Raw genomic sequence first — 16,911 nt, forward strand, 5'->3', positions numbered from 1 at the left:
ATGCTAGGCAAGCACTCTACCACTGAGCCACAACCCCAGCCCCATACCTTGATTTTGTTAAGTTTTTTTTTGTGTGTGTGTGTGTGATTTTTTTTTTTTTAACATGGTGCTGAGGATCAAACCCAGTTCCTCATGCATCCTAGGAAAGCACTCTACCACTGAGCCACAACCTCAACTGTTTTGTTTTGTTTTTTAATTCCAGTACATCTATCATTTCCAATCTTCACAACCTTAACAAAGAAGAATGTTTTGTCTTTTTCATATTTGTATTTCTAGAGACCAACACAATACCTTGCACATAACAGGGTCCAATGATTGTCTACTACTTAGAAAAGAATTCCTTCCTTCATTACGCTCTTAATGTAACTAAATTGAATTTCAAGTTTCTTGAATATTTAAAAAAAAAAAAACTACAGTAGTACTAAGGAGAATGGACAGTATGCCCCATTTGAAGACTTTTTTGGGGAAAAAGGTTATATTATTGCCTTTTCTCATAATCATTAAACATTTGTTTTTTACACAACACATAGTATAAATCTACAAAGATAAAATAGGGTCAGATTTATGTCATTGAAGAAATTAGAATCTAATAAGGGAAATTTAAAAAGTATAAAGAAGCTGGGCACAGTGGCACAGGCCTGTAATCCCAGCAGTTTGAGGCAGGAGGATCATGAGTTCAAAGCCAGCGTCAGCAATTTAGCAAGACCTTGTCTCAAAATAAAATATAAAAAAGAGCTGGGGATGTGACTCAATGGTTAAGTATCCCTGGGTTAAATCCCCAGAACTAACTAAATAAATAAATAATAAATAAAAAGTATAAAAAAATGAGGCAGAACAGTACAGGTGTACTTTGAATTTTCAAAGAAGGTTGAGATTATATGCAATTAGACAAAACTTTCTAAAGTTGTGATTATTTTAAAAGGCATAGGTAGTCATAGAAAGGGAAGGTATGTCAGAATGAATAATGGACAAAATTTCTTTCTAGAAAAAATATTTTCTTCTCAAAGGTAAATAGATTTTGTGGTTCTCATATATTTGATCACTAGAAAGTTAGTTTATATTTGTGCAAAATGGATGCTTTTGTTTGAATAAGTTATGAGGGGTGAACAGGAAGGGAACAAAATTCTCTAAGAACACAGGCACAGATTTTCTTCTGATTTGCTGATAGGTGGTTGTCAACGCATCATCAAGATTAACTCTCAGTTATGACCTCAAGACTCATCTCACTAATACTCCCAATTCAACTGTATTCAAACTTTTCATCACCACTGGAAGAAATGGTGTCAATCTCAAAGGTTAGGAATTTCTTTATAGATATGAGTGAATGTTTCCATCTTTCCTATCTTACCTCATTTATCCCTCTGGATTTGTAATATAAATTTCCTTTTTTTTTTTTTTTTTTTTTTTTTTTTTTCTTTTTAAACTGGTGATGGAACTCAGGGCACTTTACCCCTGAGCCACATTCCCAGTCCCTTTTATTTTTTATTATGAGCCCCAAGTTTCTGGGGCTGGCCTTGAACTTGTGATCCTCCTGCCTCAGCCTCCTGAGTCACTGAGAAAGTTTCCTTTTATTTCAAAATCAAATCCAGGGAGGGGGAAGGGGAAGGAAAGATAGTGGAATGAGACAAATATCATGACCCTATGTACATGTAAGAGTACACAAATATTGTGAATCTATAGCATGTACAACCATAGAAATGAAAATTGTACCCCATTTGTGTACGATGAATCAAAATGCATTCTGTAAAAATAAAAATTAAAATATAAAAATCAAATCCATCTTGACAAACCATGGAGATCTATGAGGCCTCAGAAATTATGAATGGATTATAAGTTTGGGTGTTTTTTGTTGTTGCTTTGTTTTTGTTTTTTTTTTTCCCCTGTCTGGGAATGGACTCAGGGCCTTGAGCATGTTAGGAATGTTGTGAATGTTAGGAATGAGCTATACCCTTAGCCTAGATTAAAGTTTTTTAATAGGCTCAATTTAAATCACTATTGTCTTTGTAGTTTAAAAAATACAGGTTCTGGCTGGCATAGTGATGCATGTGCCTATAATCCCAGCAGCTCAGGAGGCTGAGGCAGGAGGATCACAAGTTCAAAGCCAGCCTCAGTAAAAGCGAGGCACTATGCAACTCAATGAGACCCTGTCTCTAAATAAAAATACAAAACAGGGCTGGGGATGTGGCTCAGTGGCCTGGTGCCCCAGAGTTCAATTCCCAGTACCCCCACCGAAAAAAAAATACAGGTTCTTAGGCTTCTTCCAGAGAGGTAGGGGTGTGTGTGTGTGTGTGTGTGTGTGTGTGTGTATGTGTGTGTGTTTATGGGGGATCAAACCCAGGAGTGCTCTACCACTGAGCTATGTCCCCAACTCTTTTTGACAGTGTCTCACTAAGTTCAGGGCAGCTACCATTGAGCTATATCCCAGCCCTTTATTTTTATTTCTTCATTTTGAGTAGAGTCATACTAAATTGCCCAGGCTGACCTCAAATTTGAGATCCTCCTGCTTTAAACTTGAAGTGTCTGGAATTATAGATGTGTACCACTGAGCCCAGCAGCATCCTAAGATTTAGTAAGTTCAGGGTAAGGCCTAGGAATCAATCATTTTAAAATATTTCCTGAGTTGAGAATTGTTGGAGTAGATTATATCTGGAAAATATTTTTTTATTTTATTTTATTTTTGAGATAGTCTTGCTAAATTTCCCAGGCTGGTCTCAAATTTATAGTCCTCCTACCTCAGCCTCCTGAGTAGCTGGAATTATAGGCATGTACCATGGTGCCAGCTTGAAGCATTTTTTGCTTAGTAGTTTATCTTGTATGTTTTTGTTTCTTTTCTTTTCTATTTGTGGTATTGGGATGTCAGGGCACTCTACCACTGACCTGCATCCCCAGCACTTATTTTGAGATGGGGTCTCCCTAAATTGCCCAGGCTGGTCTCAAACTTTTGATCCTCCTCCCTCAGATTCCTGAGTAACTGAGATTATAGATAGGGGCCACTGCACCTGCTTTTCCTTCATTTTTGTTCTCTTTAGCCTATGAGTTACTATTAAAAAAGGCAGAATAGAAGAAAACTAAAATAGAAACCTATAGATTCCAGATACGACACTGGGAATTTTTATAAATTTTATTTCACTTAACAATCTTATTCTGTAGTAATTATTATCCTAATTTTAAAGATGAGGATACTACCCAGGCATGATAGCACTCTCCTGTAATCCCAGCGATTTGGGAGGCTGAGGCAGAAAGGTCACAAGTCTGAGGCCTCAGCAACTTGGTGAGACCCTATCTCAAAACAAAAACAAAAAGGGTTGGCAATCAACTCAATGGTACTAGCACCCTGGGGTTCAGTCACCAGTACCAAACGGGCAGGGGGTAGATGAAAATACTGAGTCTAAAAACAAGTAACTTGTGCAAGTTAGCAATTAGTCATGGTGAAGTGGCAGATATGTCCCACCCCAAAGTCCATGCTCTTTTTTCTTTCTTCCTTTCTTAATAAAGAGCAAATTTCAGTGTTTGTTTGTTTTGTTGGCCATTTTGAGGATATTCAAAACCAAGTTAACAAATCCATAACATCATTACAATCTACAAAACTTAAGACACGGGGCTGATGGGTATAACTTAGTGGTGGAGAGCATGTTTAGAATGCATGAGGCCCTGGGTTCAATCCCCAGAACCCAAAAAGTAAAAAAAAAGCAAATAAAATTTAAGATAATTTAACGACTTGCCTTTTGTCCTTCAGTTTTAAGGACAACATATTTTTCACATTAGCTATTTAATTCTGTAACAAATATAGTCTGTTATATATTTGATATATTTGATATATTTGAATGTTTGATATTTTTGAAAGTTTTCTTGGTTATTTTACAGAGGAAAAAAGTACTAAAAATTTATTTTTAACATAGTCACTCACTGTTATTCAACTTAAAATTTTATGATCAGACTAGTTCTTCCTCCTGGAATCTTTCTGAAAATACAACTAATTTTACTGAGAAACTTAATGCATTGGTTCCTTTGATGTTGCTGATAGTTTCCGAAAAATCTGAACAATCACTGGATTACAGGCAAATGAGAAAGAGCTTCAGCAGACTGAAGCTACTATGCAACTGTACAAGGGACATTATTTCTCCATGGCTAGGTGGTTCTAGTTAAGATACCACTTGTAATGAAGTTCTAGTGATTTTCGGCTGGAGTTATAATGCAATTAATTGTGGAAAACGAACCTTCCTAGACTCAAAAGCTACCTGGAACCTTTATTGTTAATAGCTATCCAACTTCTCTAGCCCTGAATTCTAAAAATCTTTGAAGAAGGATACTACTATGTATGATATTAATAATAAAAACCCACTAGAGTCATTCAAAACCTAGCAGATGCTGGGAGCGGTGATGTGTGCCTGGAATCCCAGTAGCTCAGGAGGCTGAGGCAGGAGGAGCATGAGTTCAAAGCCAGCCTCAGCAATTTAGTGAGGCCCTAAGCAACTCAGCAAGACCCTGTCTCAAAATAAAAACAAAAGGGCTGGGGCTTAGTGCCCCTGAGTTCAGTCCCTGGCACCCAACCCCCGCACAAATATCAGTGGTAGAGTGCTTGCCTAACATTTATGAGGCCCTAGGTCAATCCCCAGAGTTGAAAACAAATCAACAAAAAATACCCTAGCAGGGGCAAGCAGAGCTGAGTGAAACAGCTGGGAGCACTAGCACTAACCTTTCTTTCTTGCTTTTTTTTTTTTTTTTTTGGGTACTGAGGATTAAACCCAGAGCACTTTACCACTGAGCTACATCCCTACCCCTTTCTATTTATTTTTTAAGACAGGGTCTCACTAAGTTGCTTAGATCCTGACTGAATTGCTAAGGCTATTCTCAAATTTGAGATTCTCCTGCCTCAGCCTCTTGAGTCATCGTGCTTATTTTTTTGATACCAAATTGCCTCTATATAATGGTCTCATCCCTCATTTTACAAACACTTGTGACTGTTATTTACCTATTTTCTGCTTCTTAGGATCCTGTACCCCCAATCAGGCCTTGGCCATTACAAAAGTACTTCTTCCAGAAACTCTCATGTTGTGCCATGTACAGTTCAGTAATACTTTGCTAGACGTTCCAGCAAGTAAAGTCTTTCATGTCCATTCAGACTTCAGCATGGAAAAAGGTAGGGTCTATCAGTTGAATGGTTTCCCCGCTTCTGTTTTCCTATTTGTATAAATGTCACTTTCTTACTGGATTGTATTTATGCTTTGTGTTTTATCTGAAATATTACTGTGTAATCTTTCTCAATCAACACTTTCATTCAGTTGATTCAACAAACTTTAAACACTATGCTTTTCTATTAAAATTTACCTTTTTCTCTCCTTTGTTAGTTTCCATTTTCTCTTTGAGGGCCTGGATTGTATCTCATTCATCTTTTATCCCTAGCACGTAGCACAATGTTTGAATGTTTATTTTTTAAATGAGCAATAGAATAGCTTTAACAAGTAGAAAGTAGAAATAGGCACTGGGGTGACTTGACATAAATCAACAAACCTAAAATGAGAGAACTTTGTCAAATGTAATACATAAATAGGGTGGTGCTACATGGGGAAAATCTGACCAAAAAATACAAAAATAAGCAGTTTGAATGATACAGGTAACGAGCAACCACTGAAAGAAGGTTCATTCAGTAATCAAACACCAAATAAAATTCCTGGTACTAGGACTGGAACTGCAATTCAAGGGTAAAGCAGAGCTAGGGATGTAGCTCAGTGGTAGTGTTTGCCTAGTTTGCAAATGGCCCTGGGTTTGATCCACAGAGGGGGAAAAAGAGAGAAGCTTTTAGCCAGACATGGTGGCACACCCCTGTAGAATCCCAGTGACTCTAGAGACTGAGGCAGGAGGATTCTAAGTTGAGATCAGCCTCAAGCAACTTAATAAGGCCCTAAGCAACTTAGCAAGACCCTGCCTTAAAATATATATATATATATGAAAAATGTATGTGTACACACACACACACACAGCTAGAAGAACTGGTGATACAGTTCAGTGATAAAGCACCTGAGTTCAATCTCCAGTATGAAAGAGTGTATGGAGGAAGGAAGGACTGGGAATGTGCTAGATGTGAAGGAAGGAAGGGGGAGGGAGGGAGAGAGGGAGGAAGGGAAGGAGGAAAGAAAGGGAAAAAGGAGGGAGGAAGGGAAGAAGGGAAGGGGGGAGGGAAGGAGGAAGGAGGAAAGGGAGGAAAGGAAGAAAGGGATGGAAGGAAGGAAAGAAAGACTGGGAATGTGCTACATGTGAGCAGAATGGTATATTCCAGGCAATATAGAGCCCTGGAGAAGTCTCACTTCCTAGCACATAAGACTCTGGGTTCGATCCTCAGCACTGGTTTAAAAAAAAAAAATGGGGTTTGGGCCAGACATTAAGGCAGACACTTGTAACCACAGTGGCTTGGGAGGCTAAGGCAGATCACAAGCGCACCACCAGGCTCAGCAACTGAGCAAGGCCTTCAGCAACTTAGCAAGATCCTGTCTCAGTAAAAAGTAAAAAGGGCTGGGGATATGGTTCAGTGGTTAAGTGCCCCTGGATTCAATCCCCAGTAACAACAACAAAAAAGTGATTTGGAAGAGAAGTGATTAAACCATGCTCAAAGATTATCTTTGTTTTGTATCCTCAATTCTTCAATACCCTGCATATGCCGTATTATTTAATACTTCCTGACATGTTGACTTACCAGTAAAGGTACTTAGGCAATAAATTCAGTTGTGGGATCCCTGGGATTGTTTTGTCTTTTTCTTCAGTATCCTCCTTAGTGTGGCCAAGAGTGTGCTGACATTGAATACTCAAGAGTTCACATTTTCTCTTTTGCTCAATTTATGTGTCATCAGCTTTTCCTGTCTTATGTGGCTCAACAGAGCCTCTGGACCTTCCTGCTCAGTTTTTTTTTTTTTTTTTCCAGGGGTTTATGTCTGCCTAATCAAGGTTAGACCACAATCAGAAGAGTTGCTCCAGGTTCTCAGCATGGCTGACACCTCAGTCTATGGGTGGGCCACACTGGTCAGTGAACGTAGCAAGAATGGAATGCAAAGAATCCTCATTCCTTTCCTCCCAGCCTTTTACATTAACCAATCAGAATTGGTTCTTAGCCACAAAGGAGACATTGGGGAGATAAAAGTACTGGGAGTTGATAAAGTTCTTGAGAATCTAGAGGTATGTTAAAAGTCTGAACCAAAACTATAAGGAAGATTAGGGATTTGATAGACTTTTCATTCTTCCAAGGGTGATTGAGTGATCTGATAAAAATCACCATAGGAAACCTCTGCTATGCAGAGTCTAAAATCTAGGTCATGAGTTTATCAATCCTTTAAAATAAGATTATTTTGATCTTTAAATTTTTCCTTAAGTTTATTTTCTTCTCACAGCTTATTTTATTCCCTTATCCTTCAATACTTCTAAGAGGGGGAGAAAGTAAATGACTTGTATCAGTTGGCAGTTTTAACTCCACATCTTCACAATTCTTGTACTGTATGTTTGAGATTGGAACATATTGCTACAACATTCATTTTTCTTCTTTCAAACAAATGCTGTTTTATCTTCTATCCAAGGTCTTCCCCAGCTCCCCGGTTCTAGTGATCTCTGGCCACAGGCACTCTCTGCTAACCCCTGGCCTGGCTATATACCCTGTTAGAATAGTCAACTTCACTGCCTTCCAGCAGATGGCAACACCTGTTTTCATTAATATTTCCTGTGTGCTCACCAGTCAAAGTGAGGCCGTGGTAGTGAGAGCTATGAAGGAGAAGTCTGGTGCAGGTGAGTACTGGGGGCTATTTTCTAGGGGGAGAAAGCAAATAGAATGCGTTCACAATTTCAGTGTGGAAAATATTCAGCCTCTTGACCAAGATCAAACTAGCTGAGGCATGGATCTCTTCCAACCTACCCAAAAAAATGTTTAGGTAGCTTTCTTAACACTATCTAAATTTTATAATTAACCCACGAACTCCCAAATTTACAATTCTGTAAATATTTCAATAAAATTAACACAACTGCATTAAAATGTTGGAAATCATAACCTAGAGCTTGTATATCCTTTATTTACTTATTATTTATTAATATTAATTTTTTTTTTTTTTTGTAGTGCTGGGGATTGAACCCAGGGCCTTGTGCTTGCCAGGCAAGCACTCTACTGACTGAGCTATATCCCCGGCCCATCCTTTATTTTCATCAAGAATGAAAATGCAGCCGGGTGCAGTGGCACACACCTATAATCCCAGCAGCCTAGGAGGCTGAGGCAGGAGGATAGCAGGTTCAAAGCCAGTCTCAGCAATATAGTCAGGCCCTACGCAACTTAGCAAAACCCTCTCAAAACAAAAAATAAAAGGCTGGGGATATGGCTCAGTGGTTAAGTGTCTGAGTTTGATGCCTGGTACAAAAAAGAAAAAAGAAAATACATTGTCTTATAAACATGACATAGGAAAAATATAGTATCTTTTATGTATATAAGTAGTCCTCTAAATAGGACATTGGGCAAATAAGAAGTTATAAGATGGATGTGGTGGCATATACCTATAGTTCCAGCTACTTGAGAGGCTGAGGTAGAAAGATTCCAAGTACGAGGCCAACCTGAACTTAGCAAGACCCTATCTCAAAATAATTAAAAAAAAAAAAAAAAAAAAAAAGAGGGCTGGAGGTATATCTCAGGGAGTATAGTACTTGCCTAGTGTATGCAAGGTCCTGAGTTCAATCCCCAGTTACTACAAAAAAAGAAACTTCAGTTTAACTTCAGTTTCTCAGTTTTGTAAGTATACTATTTTACACTGGTTTTTATTGTTGCTTTTTTTTGTTTTTGTTTTTTTGTCTACCCTGTTTAAACTTCTGCTGGATATAGATCTTTCCGTATCAGACAATGGGCAAATGTCAACCCTAGAACAAGACTTAAGATTCCCCAAATCTTGATTTCAGGCATTACCCAGTTAAGAGATTATGCTAAATTAGGATGGGAAATGGGAACAAGTTATGAAAACAGGTGTTCGGAAAATCAGAACCATCTTCTTTATACTTTTCACCCCTCAAGGGAAATAAGTACAGGTTTTTTTGTTTTGTTTTTTTCTTTTGTGGTCTGGGGACCAAATCCAGGAGTGCTCTACCACTAATGAATACTCCTAGCCCTTTTTAATTTTTTAAAAACAGGATCTTGCTTAGTGGCCCAAGCTGGCCTCCGACTTGTGATCCTCTTGCCTCAGATTCCTCAGAGCTAGGATTACAGACATATGCCACTGCATCTGGAAACAGTAATTGTAATTATTGGGAGTGAACTGGCCTAACTCTAGTGCATATTCTAATGGGAGAAGTTTGTGTTGACTTTTCTTGTGATCAATATACTAAGCATATTTTATAATCAATATACTAAGCATATTTATTGTTTTAATAATTACACAGCCAAGTACAGTAGTACACACCTGTAATCCCAGCAACTCAGGGGGCCGAGTCAGGATTACAAATTCAAGGCCAGCTTCAGCAATTTAGAAAGACCCTATCTCAAAATAAAAAATAAAAAGGTCTGGGGATTTAACTCAGTTGTAAAACATCCCTGGATTCAATCCCCAGGACCACCCCCCGACCCCAAAATCATCCGGATATATTTGTTTTCAGATCTCACATTTCTCACTTCCAAATTACATTAACCAGATCTGTACCTAGATTTTTGTTGTTGCGTCTGCTAATGACACTACTATAGCACTAGGTTTTTTAACATTTTCACAACTATACAACATAACTATGTCACCAATTGTTTTGTATTTTAACTAACTTTACTTTGATAAGTAAAGTATCCTTCCTATTTATAGAATCTTAGATGATATCTATAGGCTTCACTAGACCACCAAAACTGCCCATGGCATAAAAACTGGTTGAGGGCTGGGGTTATAGCTCAGTGATAGAGCGCTTGCCTAGTACATGTGAGGTACTGGATTTGTTCCTCAGCACCACATAAAAAGGAAATAAAAGTATTGTGTCTATCTACAACTAAAAATGTTAAAAAACAAACCAAAAAAACTGGTTAAGGACTGCAAGGGAGCTGGGCGTTATGGCAACACCTATAATCCCAGCCAATTGGGAGTCTAAAGCAGAAGGATTTCAAGGTCAAAGCCAAACTCAGCAATTTAGCAAAGCCCTAAGCAATTTAGCCAGACCGTCTGAAAATTAAACATAAAGGGCTGGGTTGTGACTCAGTGGTTCAGCACACCTGGGTTCAATCCCTGGTACCAAAAAAACAAAAAACCTGCAAGGGAAGCTAGGCATGGAGGCACATGCCTGCTATCCCAGCAATTTGGGAGGCTCAGCGCCAGGTTGAGGGTAGCCTCAGCAACTTTGCAAGACCCCCTTCTCAAAATAAAAAATAGGGCTGAGAGTGGGGTATTGCTTAGTGGTAGAAATGTCCTGGATTTAGTTCCCAGTACCATCAAAACCTGCAAGGGAGCCTGGCACAATAGTGTACCCTATAAACCCAGCAACTCCAGAGCTGAGGCAGGATTGCCAAATTCAAGGCCAGCTCTGGCAATTTATTGAGAATATCTCCAAATTTAAAAGGGGAAGGGGAGACTGTGGTTGTAACTTGGTTGTAGAACACTTGCATTTTCATATGAGACTCTGGGTTAAATCCCCAGTACTGGTTTGGGGAGCGGGGGAGACAGGAGTTAGATCAATATAATCAGAACGGACAGGTACAGATGATGTTGTCCACATTTGAATTGATCCTACAGACTTGGGAAAGTCAAAAGATTTAAACAGTGGGATCTGTTCAGGGATCAGTGTAAAATCTGTGTGCACACCTTAAACCTCAAATTCTTCAGAAAGAAGCAGTTTGCAAGCAGTGTGAATGAGTTAGGCACAGTGGCACGTGGCTGTAATCCCAGCAGCTCAGGAGGCTAAGGCAGGATTCCAAACTCAAAGCCAATCTCAGCAACTTAGTGAGGTCCGAAGCAATTCAGTGAGACTCTCAAAATAAAGAACAAGGGCTAGGATGTTGCTCAGTAAAGCACCTCTGGGTTCATGAGATTATGGTAAGAGGCTAAGGACAATTTTGTTTTATAAATTAAGAAGCAGGGCTATACTAGGGATGCAGCATTGCAACTAGGTATGAGAACCTAGTAACTGATTCATGAGAAGGCCTGAAATTTTGGCAGTTTGGCAAGAGTGGAGTTTTTTCCTGAACACTGAAGAATTCGAAAAAAAAAAAACAAACGGATGCCAAGTTGGCTTCAAAAACATGTCTGAAGTTTTATTGAGGATAAAGTTAGACACAAATTGGAATATCCCCTAAAAATTACATCCTGAGTAGGACAAGGGACCAATGAATTTAGGTGATCAGGTCAGAGTGATTAAAATATAAATTAAATCAGCATAGACTGTCACAAGTTTGGTGAAAGGAAGCATGTCACCTGGGGTTAAAATGCACAGAAAAGGTTTTACAGGCATTTTTTAAGGTGGCAGAGGATTTGAAGACCCCCTTGTAACCTGAGAAGATGAACATTTAAAATTTGAAGACTTTATTAGAGATATAAGTTAAAAAGAGGTGAAGGAACAAAATCACACCTCAAGTTTCATAAAAGGGCCGGTTGAGTGCTTCTACTGGATACTCTTTTAGGACTATGTTTTCAAATGCAGCATCTGCCCTGGATGTGTTATAACTATTATCTTGTTATGGCCAATGCATAGATCAGTGTGAAGGTTCAGGAGTCTTCAAGCGGTTCATTGGTTCTTACCAGATCCTCCTCTTTACCCTCTTTGCGGTGTTGGCATCAACAGCTTTCATCTTTCTAGGTAAGGAGTCCTTATATTCAGCACCGTGGACTTTGACTTGGAAACTGCCTTCATTTTATTTCACAAACTAAATGAGGATGAAAATTAGCTGTTTATCACATCTAATTTGTGACAAGCAGTTGACACTGAGCCTCCCTAGCCCAATCACTTAATGGATTTAATGTCATCTTCAAAGTACTACAACAAAGCAATAAACTGGATGTGGCAAACTATGAAATACCACTGAAGTGGAAACCACTGAAGTGAAATATCACTGTTGCTAAACCTTTAGACAATAGTTACTTTTGCTCCAATCAGTGCCTAGGGATGACTGAATACATACACCATCACCATTGGCTACAAGTATTTTCTCTTTTAGGCAAAAGCTGAAAGAAAATACCTTGAGATGGGTTAAATTGGGATAAATAAAATTTCCTGTATTAGTGTATTACTATTAAGTTACAGTGTCCAAGTATGGGGGAGGGCATTAGTTCCAGAAGTTCCAAGATATCCCAAATCCAGGGCTGGGGTTGTAGCTCAGTGGTAGAGTGCTTGCCTAGCACACACAAGACAATGGATTCGCTCCTCAGCACAACATAAAAAATAAAGGTATTATGTCCATCTATAACTAAAAATAAAAAATATATATCCCAAATCCAGATACTCCTGTACCTTGCTTGTACAAATGATTTCCATTTAAAATACACATACCATCCCAAATATTTTAATCACTTCTAGTTTATTATATAAAAGGTTATTATACTATATATGCTCAGAGTCTAACAAGGAATGTCTGTTCAGTATACACATTATTTTTCCCAAGTATTTCTGGTCCTCAGTTGGTTGAATCCACAGACAGAGGGCAGGCTTTTCTTTTTATACCAATACTTACATTTCAAGGTAAGAGTAGACTTTTACTTTTTAAGACCTTCTTCCAGTTAAAAGCATGTAAGCTTTTATGACATCTCCCTTTTCCTTTTTCTAGCATACAGTGCCTTCCTAAACAAGATACAGACTGTTCCTGTTGTTTATGTGCCAACTATAGGAACAACACAGCCAGGTAAAGAAACACTGTCCTCATCTTTGAAAAGCCCAGATATACATGCTTGATTTACTCAAACCTTCATCATCTCCCTTCCCCCTTTACTTCTAGGTTCTTATACCTCCACAAGTTCTCCTCCTTTCTTGAGCCCCCGACCCCCACTGACTCAGAGTCGACTACAGCATTGGTTATGGAGCATAAGGCACTAACCTATCCTTGGGCAAATCCCCTTTAACTGGGGGAATGAGATTTTTAGCCCTAGAAAAGGAACCTACCAGCAACCTCTACACCAAGCCTCCAAAACAAGGTTTCTGACAATCGTAAATAAAAAATGTTAAGCTATATTTTTATTAAAGTTGTTTGTTGATTGTTGTATAGGTTAACAATCAGTTCTTAATACTAAGGAAACAAAAGAAACACTCCCATTTATCTAATATTCCAGTTCTCAAATCAAGCTCTGAAGATTTACCCAATGAGCCTAGGTGGATAAAATGTTCCAAAATGGACTTTATTTTAGTACTTGGCCACTTACTTGCCCCAAATGACTCTTCTGGATGCCCCTGAACACTTGAGGCAGGAACTTCCTAGCAGTTAAACAAGACAATAAACAGGATATATCCAAAATGTGTTTATTGGGATGTTTTCCCACTCATCTTGATTCAGGCTGCTTTTAGTGCTGCTTCCTCCTGAAGGAACATCCTGAAAGAAAATGGTTTGAGTATTACCTAACAGTCTACCTACGCTGTCCACTACCCCACCCTCAGATGCCTGGTAAGCCACTCTTAGAATGCTACATTTTCCCCTCAACTTATCTCATTTATACAGTTCCCATTCCCAGTAAGATTCAAAACCAAAACCCACATTAAGCTATTTACCTTCTGTAAGTCTTGCTTTTCCTCCCGTAGGCTGGCAGAGGACAGTTGAACAGCCAACACACAAAACTACTGTTTGTGCATGGCTGAAAACTGTTGTGATTTTATAGCATCCTGGGAGGGGACGGAAATCAGGCAAAGAGTTAACGTTTTTTCCAGTGTTACTCCCATATATTTGTCACTTAACCCCAACTTAACATCCCATTAGTGTTTTCTAAGGCAAAAAAAAAAATCTTTAGATGGAATTTTGACAGCACTGAATTTAATTACTCCTCCTAAAAAACAAAATTCTTACCAGTTTCATATATTATAATTTTAGAAAACATTATCTCCTTTTAATAGATTTAGAAACTGAGGATACTAAGTTGCTTCAAGGACGTGGTACAACTCGCACTATTACTTTCCCCGAATGGTGGGGTCCATTGCTTTTACTGCTATAGCAAGCCATCTCCTCACCTGGGCATTTCACATCCATGAAATAGGAATTGGGGCTCTGCACCAGGCGCTTCTTCTTATGTTTCCTTTTCTCCTCTTCTGGAGAGGGATGAAGGAGATCTTTTGCGAGCTAAGGAGGGAAGAAACGCAGAGATTTAGAAACCAACGACGAAAAGGGGATGATGGAAAACAGCCCCCACTGTCACACACCGGGGAGAACTCGCCCCTCGCCGCCCCTGGTGTCTGCGTAGCTGGGCCGCCATCTTATCTCCTCTCCGCTCCCGTCTATGCGGGTGGCCCGTGGGCCGCTGCGGTCTCTGGAGTTAAGGTCCTAAGAAGTGCAGAGGGTTAATGAGCACCCTCTACGATCCGAAATCAGCGTGAGGGGAGCGTGCGGACAGAAGAGCGAGATCTCCGCCGAAACCTGGACCAAGGAACTCACAGGCATGTTCTCGTGGGGAGGTCGTCACCGCCGGAAAGGAGCGAAAGCGGAAATCCTGCTCCTTATATCCGGCATTCTGCAGGAAGTGACGCTTGGGTCTTGTGTCGCCATATTGGGAAGGTCCTGCTCTGGGTTAGTCTGCAGTGGGGCGAGCATGGAACTGCCATTTTCAGAAGGTCTTTAACTGATAGTCTTGTCATGAATGTGTCACCATGTTGAGAGAGCTATTTTGAATTTAGCGTTTAGTGAACCGTCAAGGAATAAATGAACACTTTTAAAATTTCCCGGTGCGCTTTGACAGCTGGGATTTTATAAGTAGGAACCTCTGCGGAAAACCCCAATAATTCCGAACCATATCGAACCATACCTGGGGTTTATTTTTCAGTTATCGGTGTTCTGTACTATTTTTTCACTTAGTTCAATTTACCCGTATTTAAGGATTGTGGATGTAAATACATGCAAAATAGAAATCCCTCCTCATATTTCTCCAACCCCAACTAACCTTAGGGTTTACCATCGTGTGGGTGTTTTTTTTTTTTTTTTTTTTTTTTGGGGGGGGGGGCGTGGATTGATTGATTGACTGGTTGATTTCATTTAGTATTTTTTGTCCTGGTATGTAACCCAAGCCCTCCAGTTCTGAGCTACATCCCCAGTCTCTCAGCCTCCATTGTTAAAATTCATTTTTCTTTTTCAAATCCCTCTGAAAAACAAGAAAATAAAACACACGATACATTTTTTTATACATATTGGGGATTGAATCCAAAGGTGCTTTACCACTGAGCTACACCCCCAGCCCTTTTTTTTTTTTTTTTTATTTCCAGGGGTCTCCTTAAGTTACCCAGGATGGCCTCAAACTTGTGATCCTCTTACCTGGGCTTCCCGAGTTGCTGGTATTACAGGTGTGCATCACTGTGCCCGGGGATAACTTTATATAATAGTTCTAGAGCACTAGTGGTTTAACTGTGAACTATGAGAGAACACGTGTGGAATTTTTCACTGGTGTATAATGTCATCACTTCAAAAGTTTCAGATTTGGGGGCTTGGGTTGTAGCTCAGTGGTAGAGCCCTTACCTAGCACATGTGAGGTTCCATCCTCACCCCCACATAAATAAATAAAACAAAGATATTGTGTCCATTTACAACTAAAACATATATTTTTTTAAAAGTTTCAGATTTTGGAACATTTTAGGTTTCATTTTCAAATTAGGGATGCTCAACCTGTAGAAATAAATTCATATAGACACATGTATACATATATATACATTTTCCATATATAACATATAAAGTTGTAATAATGATAATCTGAAAATAGGTACAGATATAAATATATTCTTCTGTACCTGTGAGACTGTATTTGTAGGAAAATCCCTACAAACTGAACTGTTGGATCAATGGTATGTACATTGAGGGACTACTAAACTATCTTCCAACATATTCTTTCATCTCACATGACCACATCCCTTTACCCATATTTTCACCAGCACTGTCTTTACCTGACTTCTAATCTTGCAGCATTGACATCCTTTCCAGAGAATGAGAAGAAAGGAAAGATGAAGATTAAAACATCATCCTCTAAGATAATGACCAAAGCTTTAGAATATCCATTTGTCATAAAGGAGGAATGAAGCTTGGCATGGTGGCACACACCTGTAATCCCAGTGATTCTGTTGGCTGAGACAGGAGGATCACAAATTCAAGGCCAATTTCAGTAATTTAGCAAAATCCTGTTTCAAAATAAAACAGGAGCTTGCTGGGGATATAACTCAGTGGTGGAACACCCTGGGTTCAATCCCCAGTACCACACACACACACAAAAATAAAATTAAAATTAAAAATAATGAGGACCTGGGCTCTGTGGTGCATGCCTATAATCCCACTGGCTTGGGAGGCTGAGGTAGGAGGATCACAAGTTCAAAGACAGCCTCAGCAATTTATCGACACCCTAAGCAATTTAGAGAGACCCTGTCTCTAAATAAAATTTAAAAAGGGGCTGGGGATATGGCTCAGTGATTGTTTCCCTGGGTTCAATACCTGGTACAACAAAAAAGATTTTAAAAGATATATATATATATAAACATATATTATATGTAATATATATAAATTAAGAAAGGAAGAATAACCCAAATGGCACCTGGAGGCCTGGTTAATCTGGTTAATACCAAAGGAAAGGGATGAGGCAACGTATGTGAATTCCAGTCAAGGGTGTGCTGGTAAAAATTTTGTTTGGGGGCTGGGGTTGTGGCTTAGTGGTGTAGTACTTGCCTAGCATGTGTGAAGAACTGGGTTCAATCTCAGCACTGCATATAAATAAATAAATATAAAGGTTCATCAATAACTAAAAAGAATATTTTTAGAAAAGTTTTGTT

At 39.1% G+C, this 16,911-nt stretch overlaps 2 protein-coding genes across 3 annotated transcripts in view; one reads left to right on the plus strand and one right to left on the minus strand.

Annotated features, from left to right (window-relative positions):
• Positions 1-13,208, plus strand: part of Nup210l (nucleoporin 210 like) — a 126,479-nt gene extending 113,271 nt beyond the window's left edge. The window contains 7 exon segments of the mRNA XM_047557337.1: positions 1,169-1,295; positions 4,991-5,140; positions 6,917-7,167; positions 7,563-7,767; positions 11,671-11,775; positions 12,740-12,814; positions 12,908-13,208. Of these exon segments, the coding sequence (XP_047413293.1) occupies positions 1,169-1,295; positions 4,991-5,140; positions 6,917-7,167; positions 7,563-7,767; positions 11,671-11,775; positions 12,740-12,814; positions 12,908-13,005 (1,011 nt within the window). The 3' untranslated portion in view covers positions 13,006-13,208.
• A 201-nt stretch (positions 13,209-13,409) lies between these two features.
• Rps27 (ribosomal protein S27) lies at positions 13,410-14,594 on the minus strand. Of its 2 annotated transcripts, none has more exons than XM_047517939.1 (4): positions 14,546-14,594; positions 14,125-14,233; positions 13,672-13,782; positions 13,410-13,495 (listed from the first exon to the last, which is right to left on the minus strand). In XM_047517939.1, exons 1-4 carry the CDS (start codon positions 14,549-14,551, stop codon positions 13,467-13,469), a joined length of 255 nt encoding a protein of 84 aa, XP_047373895.1. In that variant the 5' UTR covers positions 14,552-14,594; the 3' UTR covers positions 13,410-13,466. The 2 variants fall into 2 exon arrangements, with proteins under 2 accessions (XP_047373895.1, XP_047373897.1); XM_047517941.1 differs by lacking the exon at positions 14,546-14,594 and adding an exon at positions 14,314-14,515.
• Between the last annotated feature and the right edge of the window lie 2,317 nt (positions 14,595-16,911).

This window comes from Sciurus carolinensis, chromosome 1 (assembly GCF_902686445.1).
Source record: "Sciurus carolinensis chromosome 1, mSciCar1.2, whole genome shotgun sequence".
NCBI classification, from domain to species: domain Eukaryota; kingdom Metazoa; phylum Chordata; class Mammalia; order Rodentia; family Sciuridae; genus Sciurus; species Sciurus carolinensis.

Coding starts and splice junctions, on each gene's coding strand:
- Rps27 (XM_047517939.1), bottom strand. Junction 13,783..14,124: donor CATGGATGTGAAATGCCCAG/GTGAGGAGATGG, acceptor GTCCCCTCCCAG/GATGCTATAAAATCACAACA. Junction 13,496..13,671: donor AAAAGCAAGACTTACAGAAG/GTAAATAGCTTA, acceptor ATTTTCTTTCAG/GATGTTCCTTCAGGAGGAAG.